The following is a 22,096-nucleotide window of genomic DNA, read 5'->3' as shown; positions in this document are numbered from 1 at the left end:
AGGGTCGGTACTGAGGGAGCGCCGCACTGTCGGAGGGTCAGTACTGAGGGAGCGCCGCACTGTCGGAGGGTCAGTACTGAGGGAGCGCCGCACTGTCGGAGGGTCAGTACTGAGGGAGCGCCGCACTGTCGGAGGGTCGGTACTGAGGGAGCGCCGCACTGTCGGAGGGTCGGTACTGAGGGAGTGCTGCACTGTCGGAGGGTCAGTCCTGAGGGAGCGCTGCACTGTCGGAGGGTCAGTACTGAGGGAGCGCCGCACTGTCGGAGGGTCGGTACTGAGGGAGTGCTGCACTGTCGGAGGGTCAGTACTGAGGGAACGCTGCACTGTCGGAGGGTCGGTACTGAGGGAGCGCCGCACTGTCGGAGGGTCAGTCCTGAGGGAGCGCCGCACTGTCGGAGGGTCAGTACTGAGGGAGCGCCGCACTGTCGGAGGTGCCGTCTTTCGGGTGAGACGTTAAACCGAGGGCCCCGTCTGCCCCTCTCCGGTGGGTGTAAAAGATCCCACGGCCCACTATTGGAAGAAGAGCAGGGGGGAGTTCTCCCCGGGGTCCTGGGGCCAATATTTATCCCTCGACCAACATCACAGATGATCTGGGTCGTTCTCACATTGCTGTTTGTGGGATCTTGCTGTGCGGCAAAATGGCCGCCACATTCGCCTAAAAAACAGCATTTGATTGGCTACAAGGCACCTTCAGACAAGGTTTGGATATAAATATTTTCAATAATTACTAAAGGGTCACAGCAACTTTTATGATAATTGTATAATTGTGAATTTTATGCAAATCTAAACAGTTTGCCCAAATCTTTACCCCTACCCCTCATATTAGCTCAAAGGTCGGAGGCCGTGACCTCCCCGAACCTGACCTTTATTATTGTCGGAATCAGTGCGGCCTTGTTCATCGTTGTTCTCTGCATCGTCCTGTTTCTAACTCTTCGGCACCGCAGGAAGAAACCCAGCTTCTCAAGTGAGTGTCTACACTGTCCCGTCAAACACTCCCAGGGCAGGTACAGGGTTAGATACAGAGTAAAGCTCCCTCTACACTGTCCCATCAAACACTCCCAGGGCAGGTACAGGGTTAGATACAGAGTAAAGCTCCCTCTACACTGTCCCATCAAACACTCCCAGGGCAGGTACAGGGTTAGATACAGAGTAAAGCTCCCTCTACACTGTCCCATCAAACACTCCCAGGGCAGGTACAGGGTTAGATACAGAGTAAAGCTCCCTCTACACTGTCCCATCAAACACTCCCAGGGCAGGTACAGGGTTAGATACAGAGTAAAGCTCCCTCTACACTGTCCCATCAAACACTCCCAGGGCAGGTACAGGGTTGGATACAAAGTAAAGCTCCCTCTACACTGTCCCGTCAAACACTCCCAGGGCAGGTGCAGGGTTAGATACAGAGTAAAGCTCCCTCTACACTGTCCCGTCAAACACTCCCAGGGCAGGTGCAGGGTTAGATACAGAGTAAAGCTCCCTCTACACTGTCCCGTCAAACACTCCCAGGGCAGGTACAGGGTTAGATACAGAGTAAAGCTCACTCTACACTGTCCCATCAAACACTCCCAGGGTCAGGTACAGGGTGAGATACAGAGTAAAGCTCCCTCTACACTGTCCCATCAAACACTCCCAGGGCAGGTACAGGGTTAGATACAGAGTAAAGCTCCCTCTACACTGTCCCATCAAACACTCCCAGGGCAGGTACAGGGTTAGATACAGAGTAAAGCTCCCTCTACACTGTCCCGTCAAACACTCCCAGGGCAGGTACAGGGTTAGATACAGAGTAAAGCTCCCTCTACACTGTCCCATCAAACACTCCCAGGGCAGGTACAGGGTTAGATACAGAGTAAAGCTCCCTCTACACCGTCCCATCAAACACTCCCAGGGCAGGTACAGGGTTAGATACAGAGTAAAGCTCCCTCTACACTGTCCCATCAAACACTCCCAGGGCAGGTACAGGGTTAGATACAGAGTAAAGCTCCCTCTACACTGTCCTATCAAACACTCCCAGGGCAGGTACAGGGTGAGATACAGAGTAAAGCTCCCTCTACACTGTCCCGTCAAACACTCCCAGGGCAGGTACAGGGTTAGACACAGAGTAAAGCTCCCTCTACACTGTCCCATCAAACACTCCCAGGGCAGGTACAGGGTTAGATACAGAGTAAAGCTCCCTCGACACTGTCCTATCAAACACTCCCAGGGCAGGTCCAGGGTGAGATACAGAGTAAAGCTCCCAAAAACACTGTCCCGTCAAACACTCCCAGGGCAGGTACAGGGTTAGATACAGAGTAAAGCTCCCTCTACACTGTCCCGTCAAACACTCCCAGGGCAGGTACAGGGTTAGATACAGAGTAAAGCTCCCTCTACACTGTCCCGTCAAACACTCCCAGGGCAGGTACAGGGTTAGACACAGAGTAAAGCTTCCTCGACACTGTCCCATCAAACACTCCCAGGTCAGGTACAGGGTTAGATACAGAGTAAAGCTCCCTCTACACTGTCGCGTCAAACACTCCCAGGGCAGGTACAGGGTTAGATACAGAGTAAAGTTCCCTCTGCACTGTCCCGTCAAACACTCCCAGGTCAGGTACAGGGTTAGATACAGAGTAAAGCTCCCTCTACACTGTCCCATCAAACACTCCCAGGGCAGGTACAGGGTTAGATACAGAGTAAAGCTCCCTCTACACTGTCCCGTCAAACACTCCCAGGGCAGGTACAGGGTTAGATACAGAGTAAAGCTCCCTCTACACTGTCCCGTCAAACACTCCCAGGGCAGGTACAGGGTTAGATACAGAGTAAAGCTCCCTCTACACTGTCCCATCAAACACTCCCAGGGCAGGTACAGGGTTAGATACAGAGTAAAGCTCCCTCTACACTATCCCATCAAACACTCCAAGGGTCAGGTACAGGGTTAGATACAGAGTAAAGCTCCCTCTACACTGTCCCATCAAACACTCCCAGGGCAGGTACAGGGTTAGATACAGAGTAAAGCTCCCTCTACACTGTCCCTTCAAACACTCCCAGGGCAGGTACAGGGTTAGATACAGAGTAAAGCTCCCTCCACACTGTCCCATCAAACACTCCCAGGGCAAGTACAGGGTTAGATACAGAGTAAAGCTCCCTCTACACTGTCCCTTCAAACACTCCCAGGGCAGGTACAGGGTTAGATACAGAGTAAAGCTCCCTCTACACTGTCCCATCAAACACTCCCAGGACAGGTACAGGGTTAGATACAGAGTAAAGCTCCCTCTACACTGTCCCTTCAAACACTCCCAGGGCAGGTACAGGGTTAGATACAGAGTAAAGCTCCCTCTACACTATCCCATCAAACACTCCAAGGGTCAGGTACAGGGTTAGATACAGAGTAAAGCTCCCTCTACACTGTCCCATCAAACACTCCCAGGGCAGGTACAGGGTTAGATACAGAGTAAAGCTCCCTCTACACTGTCCCTTCAAACACTCCCAGGTCAGGTACAGGGTTAGATACAGAGTAAAGCTCCCTCTACACTGTCGCGTCAAACACTCCCAGGGCAGGTACAGGGTTAGATACAGAGTAAAGTTCCCTCTGCACTGTCCCGTCAAACACTCCCAGGTCAGGTACAGGGTTAGATACAGAGTAAAGCTCCCTCTACACTGTCCCATCAAACACTCCCAGGGCAGGTACAGGGTTAGATACAGAGTAAAGCTCCCTCTACACTGTCCCGTCAAACACTCCCAGGGCAGGTACAGGGTTAGATACAGAGTAAAGCTCCCTCTACACTGTCCCATCAAACACTCCCAGGGCAGGTACAGGGTTAGATACAGAGTAAAGCTCCCTCTACACTGTCCCATCAAACACTCCCAGGGCAGGTACAGGGTTAGATACAGAGTAAAGCTCCCTCTACACTGTCCCATCAAACACTCCCAGGGCAGGTACAGGGTTAGATACAGAGTAAAGCTCCCTCTACACTGTCCCATCAAACACTCCCAGGGCAGGTACAGGGTTGGATACAGAGTAAAGCTCCCTCTACACTGTCCCATCAAACACTCCCAGGGCAGGTACAGGGTTGGATACAAAGTAAAGCTCCCTCTACACTGTCCCGTCAAACACTCCCAGGGCAGGTGCAGGGTTAGATACAGAGTAAAGCTCCCTCTACACTGTCCCGTCAAACACTCCCAGGGCAGGTGCAGGGTTAGATACAGAGTAAAGCTCCCTCTACACTGTCCCGTCAAACACTCCCAGGGCAGGTACAGGGTTAGATACAGAGTAAAGCTCACTCTACACTGTCCCATCAAACACTCCCAGGGTCAGGTACAGGGTTAGATACAGAGTAAAGCTCCCTCTACACTGTCCCATCAAACACTCCCAGGGCAGGTACAGGGTTAGATACAGAGTAAAGCTCCCTCTACACTGTCCCATCAAACACTCCCAGGGCAGGTACAGGGTTAGATACAGAGTAAAGCTCCCTCTACACTGTCCCGTCAAACACTCCCAGGGCAGGTACAGGGTTAGATACAGAGTAAAGCTCCCTCTACACTGTCCCATCAAACACTCCCAGGGCAGGTACAGGGTTAGATACAGAGTAAAGCTCCCTCTACACCGTCCCATCAAACACTCCCAGGGCAGGTACAGGGTTAGATACAGAGTAAAGCTCCCTCTACACTGTCCCATCAAACACTCCCAGGGCAGGTACAGGGTTAGATACAGAGTAAAGCTCCCTCTACACTGTCCTATCAAACACTCCCAGGGCAGGTACAGGGTGAGATACAGAGTAAAGCTCCCTCTACACTGTCCCGTCAAACACTCCCAGGGCAGGTACAGGGTTAGACACAGAGTAAAGCTCCCTCTACACTGTCCCATCAAACACTCCCAGGGCAGGTACAGGGTTAGATACAGAGTAAAGCTCCCTCGACACTGTCCTATCAAACACTCCCAGGGCAGGTCCAGGGTGAGATACAGAGTAAAGCTCCCAAAAACACTGTCCCGTCAAACACTCCCAGGGCAGGTACAGGGTTAGATACAGAGTAAAGCTCCCTCTACACTGTCCCGTCAAACACTCCCAGGGCAGGTACAGGGTTAGATACAGAGTAAAGCTCCCTCTACACTGTCCCGTCAAACACTCCCAGGGCAGGTACAGGGTTAGACACAGAGTAAAGCTTCCTCGACACTGTCCCATCAAACACTCCCAGGTCAGGTACAGGGTTAGATACAGAGTAAAGCTCCCTCTACACTGTCGCGTCAAACACTCCCAGGGCAGGTACAGGGTTAGATACAGAGTAAAGTTCCCTCTGCACTGTCCCGTCAAACACTCCCAGGTCAGGTACAGGGTTAGATACAGAGTAAAGCTCCCTCTACACTGTCCCATCAAACACTCCCAGGGCAGGTACAGGGTTAGATACAGAGTAAAGCTCCCTCTACACTGTCCCGTCAAACACTCCCAGGGCAGGTACAGGGTTAGATACAGAGTAAAGCTCCCTCTACACTGTCCCGTCAAACACTCCCAGGGCAGGTACAGGGTTAGATACAGAGTAAAGCTCCCTCTACACTGTCCCATCAAACACTCCCAGGGCAGGTACAGGGTTAGATACAGAGTAAAGCTCCCTCTACACTATCCCATCAAACACTCCAAGGGTCAGGTACAGGGTTAGATACAGAGTAAAGCTCCCTCTACACTGTCCCATCAAACACTCCCAGGGCAGGTACAGGGTTAGATACAGAGTAAAGCTCCCTCTACACTGTCCCTTCAAACACTCCCAGGGCAGGTACAGGGTTAGATACAGAGTAAAGCTCACTCTACACTGTCCCGTCAAACACTCCCAGGGCAGGTACAGGGTTAGATACAGAGTAAAGCTCCCTCCACACTGTCCCATCAAACACTCCCAGGGCAAGTACAGGGTTAGATACAGAGTAAAGCTCCCTCTACACTGTCCCTTCAAACACTCCCAGGGCAGGTACAGGGTTAGATACAGAGTAAAGCTCCCTCTACACTATCCCATCAAACACTCCAAGGGTCAGGTACAGGGTTAGATACAGAGTAAAGCTCCCTCTACACTGTCCCATCAAACACTCCCAGGGCAGGTACAGGGTTAGATACAGAGTAAAGCTCCCTCTACACTGTCGCGTCAAACACTCCCAGGGCAGGTACAGGGTTAGATACAGAGTAAAGTTCCCTCTGCACTGTCCCGTCAAACACTCCCAGGTCAGGTACAGGGTTAGATACAGAGTAAAGCTCCCTCTACACTGTCCCATCAAACACTCCCAGGGCAGGTACAGGGTTAGATACAGAGTAAAGCTCCCTCTACACTGTCCCATCAAACACTCCCAGGGCAGGTACAGGGTTAGATACAGAGTAAAGCTCCCTCTACACTGTCCCTTCAAACACTCCCAGGGCAGGTACAGGGTTAGATACAGAGTAAAGCTCCCTCTACACTGTCCCTTCAAACACTCCCAGGGCAGGTACAGGGTTAGATACAGAGTAAAGCTCCCTCTACACTGTCCCTTCAAACACTCCCAGGGCAGGTACAGGGTTAGATACAGAGTAAAGCTCCCTCTACACTGTCCCATCAAACACTCCCAGGGCAAGTACAGGGTTAGATACAGAGTAAAGCTCCCTCTACACTGTCCCATCAAACACTCCCAGGGCAGGTACAGGGTTAGATACAGAGTAAAGCTCCCTCTACACTGTCCCGTCAAACACTCCCAGGACAGGTACAGGGTTAGATACAGAGTAAAGCTCCCTCTACACTGTCCCTTCAAACACTCCCAGGGCAGGTACAGGGTTAGATACAGAGTAAAGCTCCCTCTACACTATCCCATCAAACACTCCAAGGGTCAGGTACAGGGTTAGATACAGAGTAAAGCTCCCTCTACACTGTCCCATCAAACACTCCCAGGGCAGGTACAGGGTTAGATACAGAGTAAAGCTCCCTCTACACTGTCCCTTCAAACACTCCCAGGGCAGGTACAGGGTTAGATACAGAGTAAAGCTCCCTCTACACTGTCCCATCAAACACTCCCAGGGCAAGTACAGGGTTAGATACAGAGTAAAGCTCCCTCTACACTGTCCCGTCAAACACTCCCAGGACAGGTACAGGGTTAGATACAGAGTAAAGCTCCCTCTACACTGTCCCTTCAAACACTCCCAGGGCAGGTACAGGGTTAGATACAGAGTAAAGCTCCCTCTACACTATCCCATCAAACACTCCAAGGGTCAGGTACAGGGTTAGATACAGAGTAAAGCTCCCTCTACACTGTCCCATCAAACACTCCCAGGGCAGGTACAGGGTTAGATACAGAGTAAAGCTCCCTCTACACTGTCCCGTCAAACACTCCCAGGACAGGTACAGGGTTAGATACAGAGTAAAGCTCCCTCTACACTGTCCCTTCAAACACTCCCAGGGCAGGTACAGGGTTAGATACAGAGTAAAGCTCCCTCTACACTATCCCATCAAACACTCCAAGGGTCAGGTACAGGGTTAGATACAGAGTAAAGCTCCCTCTACACTGTCCCGTCAAACACTCCCAGGGCAGGTAATCTGCCTGTGGAGTTAAATCAATCCGATGACATGTCAGTAATTTATAACCAAAATTTCTTCATTTTTGTTTCTTTCCAAAATTCAGAACCGATTGAAGAGACGGGAGAAGGAATATCGCAGGGATTCGTGCTTATATGAATGTAGGTTATCCGTCCTGTCTGTGGCCGGGTCTCACAGTGCATTAGACACACTGTCCTTTCCCCCTCTGGGACCGGGTCTCACAGTGCGTTAGATACACTGTCCTTTCCCCCTCTGGGACCGGGTCTCACAGTGCGTTAGATACACTGTCCTTTCCCCCTCTGGGACCGGGTCTCTCAGTGCGTTAGATACACTGTCCTTTCCCCCTCTGGGACCGGGTCTCACAGTGCGTTAGATACACTGTCCTTTCCCCCTCTGGGACCGGGTCTCACAGTGCGTTAGATACACTGTCCTTTCCCCCTCTGGGACCGGGTCTCACAGTGCGTTAGATACACTGTCCTTTCCCCCTCTGGGACCGGGTCTCACAGTGCGTTAGACACACTGTCCTTTCCCCCTCTGGGACCGGGTCTCACAGTGCGTTAGACACACTGTCCTTTCCCCCTCTGGGACCGGGTCTCACAGTGTGTTAGATACACTGTCCTTTCCCCCTCTGGGACCGGGTCTCACAGTGCGTTAGACACACTGTCCTTTCCCCCTCTGGGACCGGGTCTCTCAGTGTGTTAGATACACTGTCCTTTCCCCCTCTGGGACCGGGTCTCACAGTGCGTTAGATACACTGTCCTTTCCCCCTCTGGGACCGGGTCTCACAGTGCGTTAGATACACTGTCCTTTCCCCCTCTGGGACCGGGTCTCACAGTGCGTTAGATACACTGTCCTTTCCCCCTCTGGGACCGGGTCTCACAGTGCGTTAGATACACTGTCCTTTCCCCCTCTGGGACCGGGTCTCACAGTGCGTTAGACACACTGTCCTTTCCCCCTCTGGGACCGGGTCTCACAGTGCGTTAGACACACAGTCCTTTCCCCCTCTGGGACCGGGTCTCACAGTGCGTTAGACACACTGTCCTTTCCCCCTCTGGGACCGGGTCTCACAGTGCGTTAGACACACTGTCCTTTCCCCCTCTGGGACCGGGTCTCACAGTGCGTTAGACACACTGTCCTTTCCCCCTCTGGGACCGGGTCTCACAGTGCGTTAGATACACTGTCCTTTCCCCCTCTGGGACCGGGTCTCACAGTGCGTTAGATACACTGTCCTTTCCCCCTCTGGGACCGGGTCTCACAGTGCGTTAGACACACTGTCCTTTCCCCCTCTGGGACCGGGTCTCACAGTGCGTTAGATACACTGTCCTTTCCCCCTCTGGGACCGGGTCTCACAGTGCATTAGACACACTGTCCTTTCCCCCTCTGGGACCGGGTCTCACAGTGCGTTAGACACACTGTCCTTTCCCCCTCTGGGACCGGGTCTCACAGTGCGTTAGATACACTGTCCTTTCCCCCTCTGGGACCGGGTCTCACAGTGCGTTAGATACACTGTCCTTTCCCCCCTCTGGGACCAGGTCTCACAGTGCGTTAGATACACTGTCCTTTCCCCCCTCTGGGACCAGGTCTCACAGTGCGTTAGATACACTGTCCTTTCCCCCCTCTGGGACCGGGTCTCACAGTGCGTTAGATACACTGTCCTTTCCCCCTCTGGGACCGGGTCTCACAGTGTGTTAGATACACTGTCCTTTCCCCCTCTGGGACCGGGTCTCACAGTGTGTTAGATACACTGTCCTTTCCCCCTCTGGGACCGGGTCTCACAGTGTGTTAGATACACTGTCCTTTCCCCCTCTGGGACCGGGTCTCACAGTGTGTTAGATACACTGTCCTTTCCCCCTCTGGGACCGGGTCTCACAGTGCGTTAGATACACTGTCCTTTCCCCCTCTGGGACCGGGTCTCACAGTGCGTTAGATACACTGTCCTTTCCCCCTCTGGGACCGGGTCTCACAGTGTGTTAGATACACTGTCCTTTCCCCCTCTGGGACTGGGTCTCACAGTGCGTTAGATACACTGTCCTTTCCCCCTCTGGGACTGGGTCTCACAGTGCGTTAGATACACCGTCCTTTCCCCCTCTGGGACCGGGTCTCTCAGTGCGTTGGATACACTGTCCTTTCCCCCTCTGGGACCGGGTCTCACAGTGCGTTAGACACACTGTCCTTTCCCCCTCTGGGACCGGGTCTCACAGTGCGTTAGATACACTGTCCTTTCCCCCTCTGGGACCGGGTCTCACAGTGCGTTAGATACACTGTCCTTTCCCCCTCTGGGACCGGGTCTCACAGTGCGTTAGATACACTGTCCTTTCCCCCTCTGGGACCGGGTCTCACAGTGCGTTAGATACACTGTCCTTTCCCCCTCTGGGACCGGGTCTCACAGTGCGTTAGATACACTGTCCTTTCCCCCTCTGGGACCGGGTCTCACAGTGTGTTAGATACACTGTCCTTTCCCCCTCTGGGACAGGGTCTCACAGTGTGTTAGATACACTGTCCTTTCCCCCTCTGGGACCGGGTCTCACCGTGCGTTAGATACACTGTCCTTTCCCACTCTGGGACCGGGTCTCACAGTGCGTTTGGTACAAAGATGGATTGGGAGGGGAGGAGAGAGCGAAGGGGAGAGGGAGAGGGAGAGAGAGAGAGGGATGGAAAGATAAAATGGATGAGCAAGAGATATCTTAATCTTAATTTTGACTTTCTTCTATCTCCAGCGCTGCTCAAGTGATGATGGAACACAGCATGGCAAGAATATTCTGCAAACTGTTCTCCTCTGATACCGGAAGATTCTAGAAGGTCACTCTGATCTGTTCGAAAACTATTGACGATGTTTCGGATATCTGTACACTGACTGGTGTCTCTCAGTCCCCTCTCTCTCAGGGAGATATCTGTACACTGACTGGTGTCTCTCAGTCCCCTCTCCCTCAGGGAGATATCTGTACACTGACTGGTGTCTCTCAGTCCCCTCTCTCTCAGGGAGATATCTGTACACTGACTGGTGTCTCTCAGTCCCCTCTCTCTCTCAGGGAGATATCTGTACACTGACTGGTGTCTCTCAGTCCCCTCTCTCTCAGGGAGATATCTGTACACTGACTGGTGTCTCTCAGTCCCCTCTCTCTCAGGGAGATATCTGTACACTGACTGGTGTCTCTCAGTCCCCTCTCTCTCTCGGGGAGATATCTGTACACTGACTGGTGTCTCTCAGTCCCCTCTCTCTCAGGGAGATATCTGTACACTGACTGGTGTCTCTCAGTCCTCTCTCTCTCAGGGAGATATCTGTACACTGACTGGTGTCTCTCAGTCCCCTCTCTCTCTCTGGGAGATATCTGTACACTGACTGGTGTCTCTCAGTCCCTCTCTCTCAGGGAGATATCTGTACACTGACTGGTGTCTCTCAGTCCCTCTCTCTCAGGGAGATATCTATACACTGACTGGTGTCTCTCAGTCCCCTCTCCCTCAGGGAGATATCTGTACACTGACTGGTGTCTCTCAGTCCCTCTCTCTCAGGGAGATATCTGTACACTGACTGGTGTCTCTCAGTCCCCTCTCTCTCAGGGAGATATCTGTACACTGACTGGTGTCTCTCAGTCCCCTCTCTCTGAGGGAGATATCTGTACACTGACTGGTGTCTCTCAGTCCTCTCTCTCAGGGAGATATCTGTACACTGACTGGTGTCTCTCAGTCCCCCTCTCTCAGGGAGATATCTGTACACTGACTGGTGTCTCTCAGTCCCCTCTCTCTCAGGGAGATATCTGTACACTGACTGGTGTCTCTCAGTCTCCTCTCTCAGGGAGATATCTGTACACTGACTGGTGTCTCTCAGTCCCCTCTCTCTCTGGGAGATATCTGTACACTGACTGGTGTCTCTCAGTCCTCTCTCTCTCAGGGAGATATCTGTACACTGACTGGTGTCTCTCAGTCCCCTCTCTCTCTGGGAGATATCTGTACACTGACTGGTGTCTCTCAGTCCTCTCTCTCTCAGGGAGATATCTGTACACTGACTGGTGTCTCTCAGTCCCTCTCTCTCAGGGAGGTATCTGTGCACTGACTGGTGTCTCTCAGTCCCCTCTCTCTCAGGGAGATATCTGTACACTGACTGGTGTCTCTCAGTCCCCTCTCTCTCAGGGAGATATCTGTACACTGACTGGTGTCTCTCAGTCCCTCTCTCTCAGGGAGATATCTGTACACTGACTGGTGTCTCTCAGTCCCCTCTCTCTCAGGGAGATATCTGTACACTGACTGGTGTCTCTCAGTCCCCTCTCTCTCAGGGAGATATCTGTACACTGACTGGTGTCTCTCAGTCCCCTCTCTCTCAGGGAGATATCTGTGCACTGACTGGTGTCTCTCAGTCCCCTCTCTCTCAGGGAGATATCTGTACACTGACTGGTGTCTCTCAGTCCCCTCTCTCTCAGGGAGATATCTGTACACTGACTGGTGTCTCTCAGTCCCCTCTCTCTCAGGGAGATATCTGTGCACTGACTGGTGTCTCTCAGTCCCCTCTCTCTCAGGGAGATATCTGTACACTGACTGGTGTCTCTCAGTCCCCTCTCTCTCAGGGAGATATCTGTGCACTGACTGGTGTCTCTCAGTCCCCTCTCTCTCAGGGAGATATCTGTACATTGACTGGTGTCTCTCAGTCCCCTCTCTCTCAGGGAGATATCTGTACACTGACTGGTGTCTCTCAGTCCCCTCTCTCTCAGGGAGATATCTGTACACTGACTGGTGTCTCTCAGTCCTCTCTCCCTCAGGGAGATATCTGTACACTGACTGGTGTCTCTCAGTCCTCTCTCCCTCAGGGAGATATCTGTACACTGACTGGTGTCTCTCAGTCCTCTCTCCCTCAGGGAGATATCTGTACACTGACTGGTGTCTCTCAGTCCCTCTCTCTCAGGGAGATATCTGTACACTGACTGGTGTCTCTCAGTCCCCTCTCTCTCGGGGAGATATCTGAACACTGACTGGTGTCTCTCAGTCCCCTCTCTCTCGGGGAGATATCTGAACACTGACTGGTGTCTCTCAGTCCCCTCTCTCTCGGGGAGATATCTGAACACTGACTGTTGGGGAGTTTTAAGTGTGGATACTTGATGTAGATATTGTAATGATTTTTCAACCATTTTATGTGGTGAAAACTGTGTGTCATCTTTATTTAAAAGCTTTTCCATTAATAAATATCATCGTTACCAACTCCCCCCCTGTAAAAATTGTCCTTTTCTCCGACGCTTATTAAACGTCGAGCAAGATCCGGTCTCAATCTCGACCCCTTCCACCGGTGGGCGGACGGGGCCCCCACACGCTGAGCAGGAAAACCCCAGGCTTCGTAACGGGCCTGGTCCACCGCGCCCATGAAGGAAAGGAAGGGGAGGGAGAGGCTGACGACATGATGTGATTCTTGAACGGAGGGTCTAAATTCAGTCTGGACCCAGTTGCAGGAATCTCCAGCTCTGCATGAGTAATCGGACAAAACTGTCATGAGACGTCAATGCCTGACTCTTGTGAGGTAACCTGAATTTATACACCGACGGCAGTCGGCTTGATTTCATGAACGACACTGGTCTCAGGCGAGGCTCGGTGAGGGTCTCACCATCCCCCGACCCTCCACACTGAGCCAGACTCAAACCCCCCCCTCCATAATCCAGGCCTGACACTCGCCCGGTTGCCCCAGGGCTGAGGGAGCTCCGCACTGTGGGAGGGTCGGTACTGAGGGAGCTCCGCACTGTGGGAGGGTCGGTACTGAGGGAGCGCCGCACTGTCGGAGGGTCGGTACTGAGGGAGCGCCGCACTGTGGGAGGGTCGGTACTGAGGGAGCGCCGCACTGTGGGAGGGTCGGTACTGAGGGAGCGCCGCACTGTCGGAGGGTCAGTACTGAGGGAGCGCCGCACTGTCGGAGGGTCAGTACTGAGGGAGCGCCGCACTGTGGGAGGGTCGGTACTGAGGGAGCGCCGCACTGTGGGAGGGTCGGTACTGAGGGAGCGCCGCACTGTCGGAGGGTCGGTACTGAGGGAGCTCCGCACTGTGGGAGGGTCGGTACTGAGGGAGCGCCGCACTGTGGGAGGGTCGGTACTGAGGGAGCGCCGCACTGTCGGAGGGTCGGTACTGAGGGAGCGCCGCACTGTCGGAGGGTCAGTACTGAGGGAGCGCCGCACTGTCGGAGGGTCAGTACTGAGGGAGCGCCGCACTGTCGGAGGGTCAGTACTGAGGGAGCGCCGCACTGTCGGAGGGTCAGTACTGAGGGAGCGCCGCACTGTCGGAGGGTCGGTACTGAGGGAGCGCCGCACTGTCGGAGGGTCAGTACTGAGGGAGCGCCGCACTGTCGGAGGGTCGGTACTGAGGGAGCGCCGCACTGTGGGAGGGTCGGTACTGAGGGAGCGCCGCACTGTCGGAGGGTCAGTACTGAGGGAGCGCCGCACTGTCGGAGGGTCAGTACTGAGGGAGCGCCGCGCTGTCGGAGGGTCGGTACTGAGGGAGCGCCGCACTGTCGGAGGGTCGGTACTGAGGGAGCGCCGCACTGTCGGAGGGGCAGTACTGAGGGAGCGCCGCGCTGTCGGAGGGTCGGTACTGAGGGAGCGCCGCACTGTCGGAGGGTCGGTACTGAGGGAGCGCCGCACTGTCGGAGGGTCGGTACTGAGGGAGCCCCGCACTGTCGGAGGGTCGGTACTGAGGGAGCGCCGCACTGTCGGAGGGGCAGTACTGAGGGAGCGCCGCACTGTCGGAGGGTCAGTACTGAGGGAGCGCCGCATTGTCGGAGGGTCGGTACTGAGGGAGCGCCGCACTGTCGGAGGGTCGGTACTGAGGGAGCGCCGCACTGTCGGAGGGTCAGTACTGAGGGAGCGCCGCACTGTCGGAGGGTCGGTACTGAGGGAGCGCCGCACTGTCGGAGGGTCGGTACTGAGGGAGCGCCGCACTGTGGGAGGGTCGGTACTGAGGGAGCGCTGCACTGTCGGAGGGTCAGTACTGAGGGAGCGCCGCACTGTGGGAGGGTCAGTACTGAGGGAGCGCCGCGCTGTCGGAGGGTCGGTACTGAGGGAGCGCCGCACTGTCGGAGGGTCAGTACTGAGGGAGCGCCGCGCTGTCGGAGGGTCGGTACTGAGGGAGCGCCGCACTGTCGGAGGGTCGGTACTGAGGGAGCGCCGCACTGTCGGAGGGTCGGTACTGAGGGAGCCCCGCACTGTCGGAGGGTCGGTACTGAGGGAGCGCCGCACTGTCGGAGGGGCAGTACTGAGGGAGCGCCGCACTGTCGGAGGGTCAGTACTGAGGGAGCGCCGCATTGTCGGAGGGTCGGTACTGAGGGAGCGCCGCACTGTCGGAGGGTCGGTACTGAGGGAGCGCCGCACTGTCGGAGGGTCAGTACTGAGGGAGCGCCGCACTGTCGGAGGGTCGGTACTGAGGGAGCGCCGCACTGTCGGAGGGTCGGTACTGAGGGAGCGCCGCACTGTGGGAGGGTCGGTACTGAGGGAGCGCTGCACTGTCGGAGGGTCAGTACTGAGGGAGCGCCGCACTGTGGGAGGGTCAGTACTGAGGGAGCGCCGCACTGTCGGAGGGTCAGTACTGAGGGAGCGCCGCACTGTGGGAGGGTCGGTACTGAGGGAGCGCCGCACTGTCGGAGGGTCAGTACTGAGGGAGCGCCGCACTGTGGGAGGGTCAGTACTGAGGGAGTGCCGCGCTGTCGGAGGGTCGGTACTGAGGGAGCGCCGCACCGTCGGAGGGTCGGTACTGAGGGAGCGCCGCGCTGTCGGAGGGTCGGTACTGAGGGAGCGCCGCACTGTCGGAGGGTCGGTACTGAGGGAGCGCCGCACTGTCGGAGGGTCAGTACTGAGGGAGCGCCGCACCGTCGGAGGGTCGGTACTGAGGGAGCGCCGCGCTGTCGGAGGGTCGGTACTGAGGGAGCGCCGCACTGTCGGAGGGTCATTACTGAGGGAGCGCTGCACTGTTGGAGGGTCGGTACTGAGGGAGCGCCGCACTGTCGGAGGGTCAGTACTGAGGGAGCGCCGCGCTGTCGGAGGGTCGGTACTGAGGGAGCGCCGCACTGTCGGAGGGTCGGTACTGAGGGAGCGCCACACTGTCGGAGGGTCGGTACTGAGGGAACGCCGCACTGTCGGAGGGTCGGTACTGAGGGAGCGCCGCACTGTCGGAGGGTCAGTACTGAGGGAGCGCCGCGCTGTCGGAGGGTCAGTACTGAGGGAGCGCCGCGCTGACGGAGGGTCGGTACTGAGGAAGCGCCGCATTGCTGTTTGTGGGATCTTGCTGTGCGCAGATCGGCTGTCTTTCTTTCTTCAGAATCCCAATGGACCCGACCCCTTCCCGTTCACTCCCACTGTACACAATCCCAATGGACCCGACCCCTTCCCATTCACTCCCACTGTACACAATCCCAATGGACCCGACCCCTTCCCGTTCACTCCCACTGCACACAATCCCAATGGACCCGACCCCTTCCCCTTCACTCCCACTGCACACAATCCCAATGGACCCGACCCCTTCCCGTTCACTCCCACTGTACACAATCCCAATGGACCCGACCCCTTCCCATTCACTCCCACTGTACACAATCCCAATGGACCCGACCCCTTCCCATTCACTCCCACTGTACACAATCCCAATGGACCCGACCCCTTCCCATTCACTCCCACTGTACACAATCCCAATGGACCCGACCCCTTCCCATTCACTCCCACTGTACACAATCCCAATGGACCCGACCCCTTCCCCTTCACTCCCACTGTACACAATCCCAATGGACTCGACCCCTTCCCCTTCACTCCCACTGTACACAATCCCAATGGACTCGACCCCTTCCCATTCACTCCCACTGTACACAATCCCAATGGACCCGACCCCTTCCCATTCACTCCCACTGTACACAATCCCAATGGACTCGACCCCTTCCCCTTCACTCCCACTGGACACAATCCCAATGGACCCGACCCCTTCCCGTTCACTCCCACTGTACACAATCCCAATGGACCCGACCCCTTCCCGTTCACTCCCACTGTACACAATCCCAATGGACCCGATCCCTTCCCATTCACTCCCACTGTACACAATCCCAATGGACCCGACCCCTTCCCGTTCACTCCCACTGTCCACAATCCCAATGGACCCGACCCCTTCCCATTCACTCCCACTGTACACAATCCCAATGGACCCGATCCCTTCCCATTCACTCCCACTGTACACAATCCCAATGGACCCGACCCCTTCCCGTTCACTCCCACTGTACACAATCCCAATGGACCCGACCCCTTCCCATTCACTCCCACTGTACACAATCCCAATGGACCCGACCCCTTCCCGTTCACTCCCACTGTACACAATCCCAATGGACCCGACCCCTTCCCCTTCACTCCCACTGTACACAATCCCAATGGACCCGACCCCTTCCCATTCACTCCCACTGTACACAATCCCAATGGACCCGACCCCTTCCCAGACTAAACTTTACTCCGACCCACATAAGGAGATATTCGGTCAGGTGACTTGGTCAAAGAGGTAGGTTTTAAGGAGCGTCTTAAAGGAGGAGAGAGAGAGGGATAGAGAGAGAGGGAGGGAGGGAGACGGAGAGGGAGGGAGGGAGACAGAGAGGGAAGGAGGGAGACAGAGAGGGCGGGAGGGAGACAGAGAGGGAAGGAGGGAGACAGAGAGGGCGGGAGGGAGACAGAGAGGGCGGGAGGGAGACAGAGAGGGAAGGAGGGAGACAGAGAGGGAAGGAGGGAGACAGAGAGGGAAGGAGGGAGACAGAGAGGGAGGGAGGGAGACAGAGAGGGAAGGAGGGAGACAGAGAGGGAAGGAGGGAGACAGAGAGGGAAGGAGGGAGACAGAGAGGGCGGGAGGGAGACAGAGAGGGAAGGAGGGAGACAGAGAGGGAAGGAGGGAGACAGAGAGGGAGGGAGGGAGACAGAGAGGGAAGGAGGGAGACAGAGAGGGAAGGAGGGAGACAGAGAGGAAGGAGGGAGACAGAGAGGGAGGGAGGGAGACAGAGAGGGAAGGAGGGAGACAGAGAGGGAGGGAGGGAGACAGAGAGGGAGGGAGGGAGACAGAGAGGGAGGGAGGGAGACAGAGAGGGAAGGAGGGAGACAGAGAGGGAAGGAGGGAGACAGAGAGGGAGGGAGGGAGACAGAGAGGGAAGGAGGGAGACAGAGAGGGAAGGAGGGAGACAGAGAGGGAGGGAGGGAGACAGAGAGGGAAGGAGGGAGACAGAGAGGGAGGGAGGGAGACAGAGAGGGAGGGAGGGAGACAGAGAGGGAAGGAGGGAGACAGAGAGGGAGGGAGGGAGACAGAGAGGGAAGGAGGGAGACAGAGAGGGAAGGAGGGAGACAGAGAGGGAGGGAGGGAGACAGAGAGGGAAGGAGGGAGACAGAGAGGGAAGGAGGGAGACAGAGAGGGAAGGAGGGAGACAGAGAGGGAAGGAGGGAGACAGAGAGGGGGGGAGGGAGACAGAGAGGGAAGGAGGGAGACAGAGAGGGAAGGAGGGAGGCAGAGAGGGAAGGAGGGAGACAGAGAGGGAGGGAGGGAGACAGAGAGGGAGGGAGGGAGACAGAGAGGGAGGGAGGGAGACAGAGAGGGAAGGAGGGAGGCAGAGAGGGAAGGAGGGAGACAGAGAGGGAAGGAGGGAGACAGAGAGGGAGGGAGGGAGACAGAGAGGGAAGGAGGGAGACAGAGAGGGAGGGAGGGAGACAGAGAGGGAAGGAGGGAGACAGAGAGGGAAGGAGGGAGACAGAGAGGGAAGGAGGGAGACGGAGAGGGAAGGAGGGAGACAGAGAGGGAGGGAGGGAGACAGAGAGGGAAGGAGGGAGACAGAGAGGGAAGGAGGGAGACAGAGAGGGAGGGAGGGAGACAGAGAGGGAGGGAGGGAGACAGAGAGGGAGGGAGGGAGACAGAGAGGGAGGGAGGGAGACAGAGAGGGAAGGAGGGAGACAGAGAGGGAAGGAGGGAGACAGAGAGGGAAGGAGGGAGACAGAGAGGGAAGGAGGGAGACAGAGAGGGAGGGAGGGAGACAGAGAGGGAAGGAGGGAGACAGAGAGGGAAGGAGGGAGACAGAGAGGGAGGGAGGGAGACAGAGAGGGAGGGAGGGAGACAGAGAGGGAGGGAGGGAGACAGAGAGGGAGGGAGGGAGACAGAGAGGGAAGGAGGGAGACAGAGAGGGAGGGAGAGAGACAGAGAGGGAAGGAGGGAGACAGAGAGGGAGGGAGGGAGACAGAGAGGGAAGGAGGGAGACAGAGAGGGAAGGAGGGAGACAGAGAGGGAGGGAGGGAGACAGAGAGGGAAGGAGGGAGTCAGAGAGGGAAGGAGGGAGACAGAGAGGGAGGGAGGGAGACAGAGAGGGAAGGAGGGAGACAGAGAGGGAAGGAGGGAGACAGAGAGGGAGGGAGGGAGACAGAGAGGGAAGGAGGGAGACAGAGAGGGAAGGAGGGAGACAGAGAGGGAAGGAGGGAGACAGAGAGGGAAGGAGGGAGACAGAGAGGGAGGGAGGGAGACAGAGAGGGAAGGAGGGAGACAGAGAGGGAGGGAGGGAGACAGAGAGGGAAGGAGGGAGACAGAGAGGGAAGGAGGGAGACAGAGAGGGAAGGAGGGAGACAGAGAGGGAGGGAGGGAGACAGAGAGGGAAGGAGGGAGGCGGAGAGGGAGGGAGGGAGACAGAGAGGGAAGGAGGGAGACAGAGAGGGAAGGAGGGAGACAGAGAGGGAAGGAGGGAGACAGAGAGGGAAGGAGGGAGACAGAGAGGGAGGGAGGGAGACAGAGAGGGAGGGAGGGAGACAGAGAGGGCGGGAGGGAGACAGAGAGGGCGGGAGGGAGACAGAGAGGGAGGGAGGGAGGCGGAGAGGGAAGGAGGGAGGCAGAGAGGGAGGGAGGGAGACAGAGAGGGAAGGAGGGAGGCGGAGAGGGAAGGAGGGAGACAGAGAGGGAAGGAGGGAGACAGAGAGGGAGGGAGGGAGACAGAGAGGGAGGGAGGGAGACAGAGAGGGCGGGAGGGAGACAGAGAGGGCGGGAGGGAGACAGAGAGGGAGGGAGGGAGACAGAGAGGGAAGGAGGGAGACAGAGAGGGAGGGAGGGAGACAGAGAGGGAAGGAGGGAGACAGAGAGGGAAGGAGGGAGGCGGAGAGGGAAGGAGGGAGACAGAGAGGGAGGGAGGGAGACAGAGAGGGAGGGAGGGAGACAGAGAGGGAAGGAGGGAGACAGAGAGGGAGGGAGGGAGACAGAGAGGGAGGGCGGGAGACAGAGAGGGAAGGAGGGAGGCGGAGAGGGAGAGAGGGAGACAGAGAGGGAAGGAGGGAGACAGAGAGGGAGGGAGGGAGACAGAGAGGGAAGGAGGGAGACAGAGAGGGAAGGAGGGAGACAGAGAGGGAGAGAGGGAGACAGAGAGGGAGGGAGGGAGACAGAGAGGGAGGGAGGGAGACAGAGAGGGAGGGAGGGAGACAGAGAGGGAAGGAGGGAGACAGAGAGGGAAGGAGGGAGACAGAGAGGGAGAGAGGGAGACAGAGAGGGAGGGAGGGAGACAGAGAGGGAGGGAGGGAGACAGAGAGGGAAGGAGGGAGACAGAGAGGGAAGGAGGGAGACAGAGAGGGAAGGAGGGAGACAGAGAGGGAAGGAGGGAGACAGAGAGGGAGAGAGGGAGACAGAGAGGGAAGGAGGGAGACAGAGAGGGAGAGAGGGAGACAGAGAGGGAGGGAGGGAGACAGAGAGGGAAGGAGGGAGACAGAGAGGGAGGGAGGGAGACAGAGAGGGAAGGAGGGAGACAGAGAGGGAAGGAGGGAGACACAGAGAGGGAAGGAGGGAGACAGAGAGGGAGGGAGGGAGACAGAGAGGGAAGGAGGGAGACAGAGAGGGAAGGAGGGAGACAGAGAGGGAAGGAGGGAGACAGAGAGGGAAGGAGGGAGACAGAGAGGGAAGGAGGGAGACAGAGAGGGAGGGAGGGAGACAGAGAGGGAAGGAGGGAGACAGAGAGGGAGGGAGGGAGACAGAGAGGGAAGGAGGGAGACAGAGAGGGAAGGAGGGAGACAGAGAGGGAAGGAGGGAGACAGAGAGGGAAGGAGGGAGACAGAGAGGGAAGGAGGGAGACAGAGAGGGAAGGAGGGAGACGGAGAGGGAAGGAGGGAGACAGAGAGGGAAGGAGGGAGACAGAGAGGGAAGGAGGGAGACAGAGAGGGAGGGAGGGAGACAGAGAGGGAAGGAGGGAGACGGAGAGTGAAGGAGGGAGACAGAGAGGGAAGGAGGGAGGCAGAGAGGGAAGGAGGGAGACAGAGAGGGAGGGAGGGAGACAGAGAGGGAAGGAGGGAGACGGAGAGGGAAGGAGGGAGACAGAGAGGGAAGGAGGGAGACAGAGAGGGAGGGAGGGAGACAGAGAGGGAAGGAGGGAGACGGAGAGGGAAGGAGGGAGACAGAGAGGGAAGGAGGGAGACAGAGAGGGAGGGAGGGAGACAGAGAGGGAAGGAGGGAGGCAGAGAGGGAAGGAGGGAGACGGAGAGGGAAGGAGGGAGACAGAGAGGGAAGGAGGGAGACAGAGAGGGAGGGAGGGAGACAGAGAGGGAAGGAGGGAGACAGAGAGGGAGGGAGGGAGACAGAGAGGGAAGGAGGGAGACAGAGAGGGAAGGAGGGAGACAGAGAGGGAAGGAGGGAGACAGAGAGGGAAGGAGGGAGACGGAGAGGGAAGGAGGGAGACAGAGAGGGAAGGAGGGAGACGGAGAGGGAAGGAGGGAGACAGAGAGGGAAGGAGGGAGGCAGAGAGGGAAGGAGGGAGACAGAGAGGGAGGGAGGGAGACAGAGAGGGAAGGAGGGAGGCAGAGAGGGAAGGAGGGAGACGGAGAGGGAAGGAGGGAGACAGAGAGGGAAGGAGGGAGACAGAGAGGGAGGGAGGGAGACAGAGAGGGAAGGAGGGAGACAGAGAGGGAGGGAGGGAGACAGAGAGGGAAGGAGGGAGACAGAGAGGGAAGGAGGGAGACAGAGAGGGAAGGAGGGAGACAGAGAGGGAAGGAGGGAGACAGAGAGGGAAGGAGGGAGACAGAGAGGGAAGGAGGGAGACGGAGAGGGAAGGAGGGAGACAGAGAGGGAAGGAGGGAGACGGAGAGGGAAGGAGGGAGACAGAGAGGGAAGGAGGGAGACGGAGAGGGAAGGAGGGAGACAGAGAGGGAAGGAGGGAGGCAGAGAGGGAAGGAGGGAGACAGAGAGGGAGGGAGGGAGACAGAGAGGGAAGGAGGGAGACAGAGAGGGAAGGAGGGAGGCGGAGAAGGAAGGAGGGAGACAGAGAGGGAAGGAGGGAGACAGAGAGGGAAGGAGGGAGACAGAGAGGGAGGGAGGGAGACAGAGAGGGAAGGAGGGAGACAGAGAGGGAAGGAGGGAGACAGAGAGGGAAGGAGGGAGGCGGAGAAGGAAGGAGGGAGACAGAGAGGGAAGGAGGGAGACAGAGAGGGAAGGAGGGAGACAGAGAGGGAAGGAGGGAGGCGGAGAAGGAAGGAGGGAGACAGAGAGGGAAGGAGGGAGACAGAGAGGGAGGGAGGGAGACAGAGAGGGAAGGAGGGAGACAGAGAGGGAAGGAGGGAGGCGGAGAAGGAAGGAGGGAGACAGAGAGGGAAGGAGGGAGACAGAGAGGGAA

At 56.8% G+C, this 22,096-nt stretch overlaps 1 protein-coding gene across 1 annotated transcript in view; it reads left to right on the top strand.

Annotated features, from left to right (window-relative positions):
- Nucleotides 1-7,647, top strand: part of LOC137318732 (tumor necrosis factor receptor superfamily member 12A-like) — an 8,969-nt gene extending 1,322 nt beyond the window's left edge. Inside the window, exons 2-3 of the mRNA XM_067981399.1 lie at nucleotides 827-964; nucleotides 7,595-7,647. Coding sequence (XP_067837500.1) covers nucleotides 827-964; nucleotides 7,595-7,647 — 191 coding nt within the window. The remainder of the gene's footprint in view (nucleotides 1-826; nucleotides 965-7,594) is intronic.
- Nucleotides 7,648-22,096: the final 14,449 nt, after the last annotated feature.

This window comes from Heptranchias perlo, unplaced genomic scaffold, assembly GCF_035084215.1.
Source record: "Heptranchias perlo isolate sHepPer1 unplaced genomic scaffold, sHepPer1.hap1 HAP1_SCAFFOLD_723, whole genome shotgun sequence".
Taxonomy (NCBI): domain Eukaryota; kingdom Metazoa; phylum Chordata; class Chondrichthyes; order Hexanchiformes; family Hexanchidae; genus Heptranchias; species Heptranchias perlo.
The sequence above is the reverse complement of the archived record's forward strand: the minus strand, read 5'-3'. Positions and strand labels throughout refer to the sequence as shown.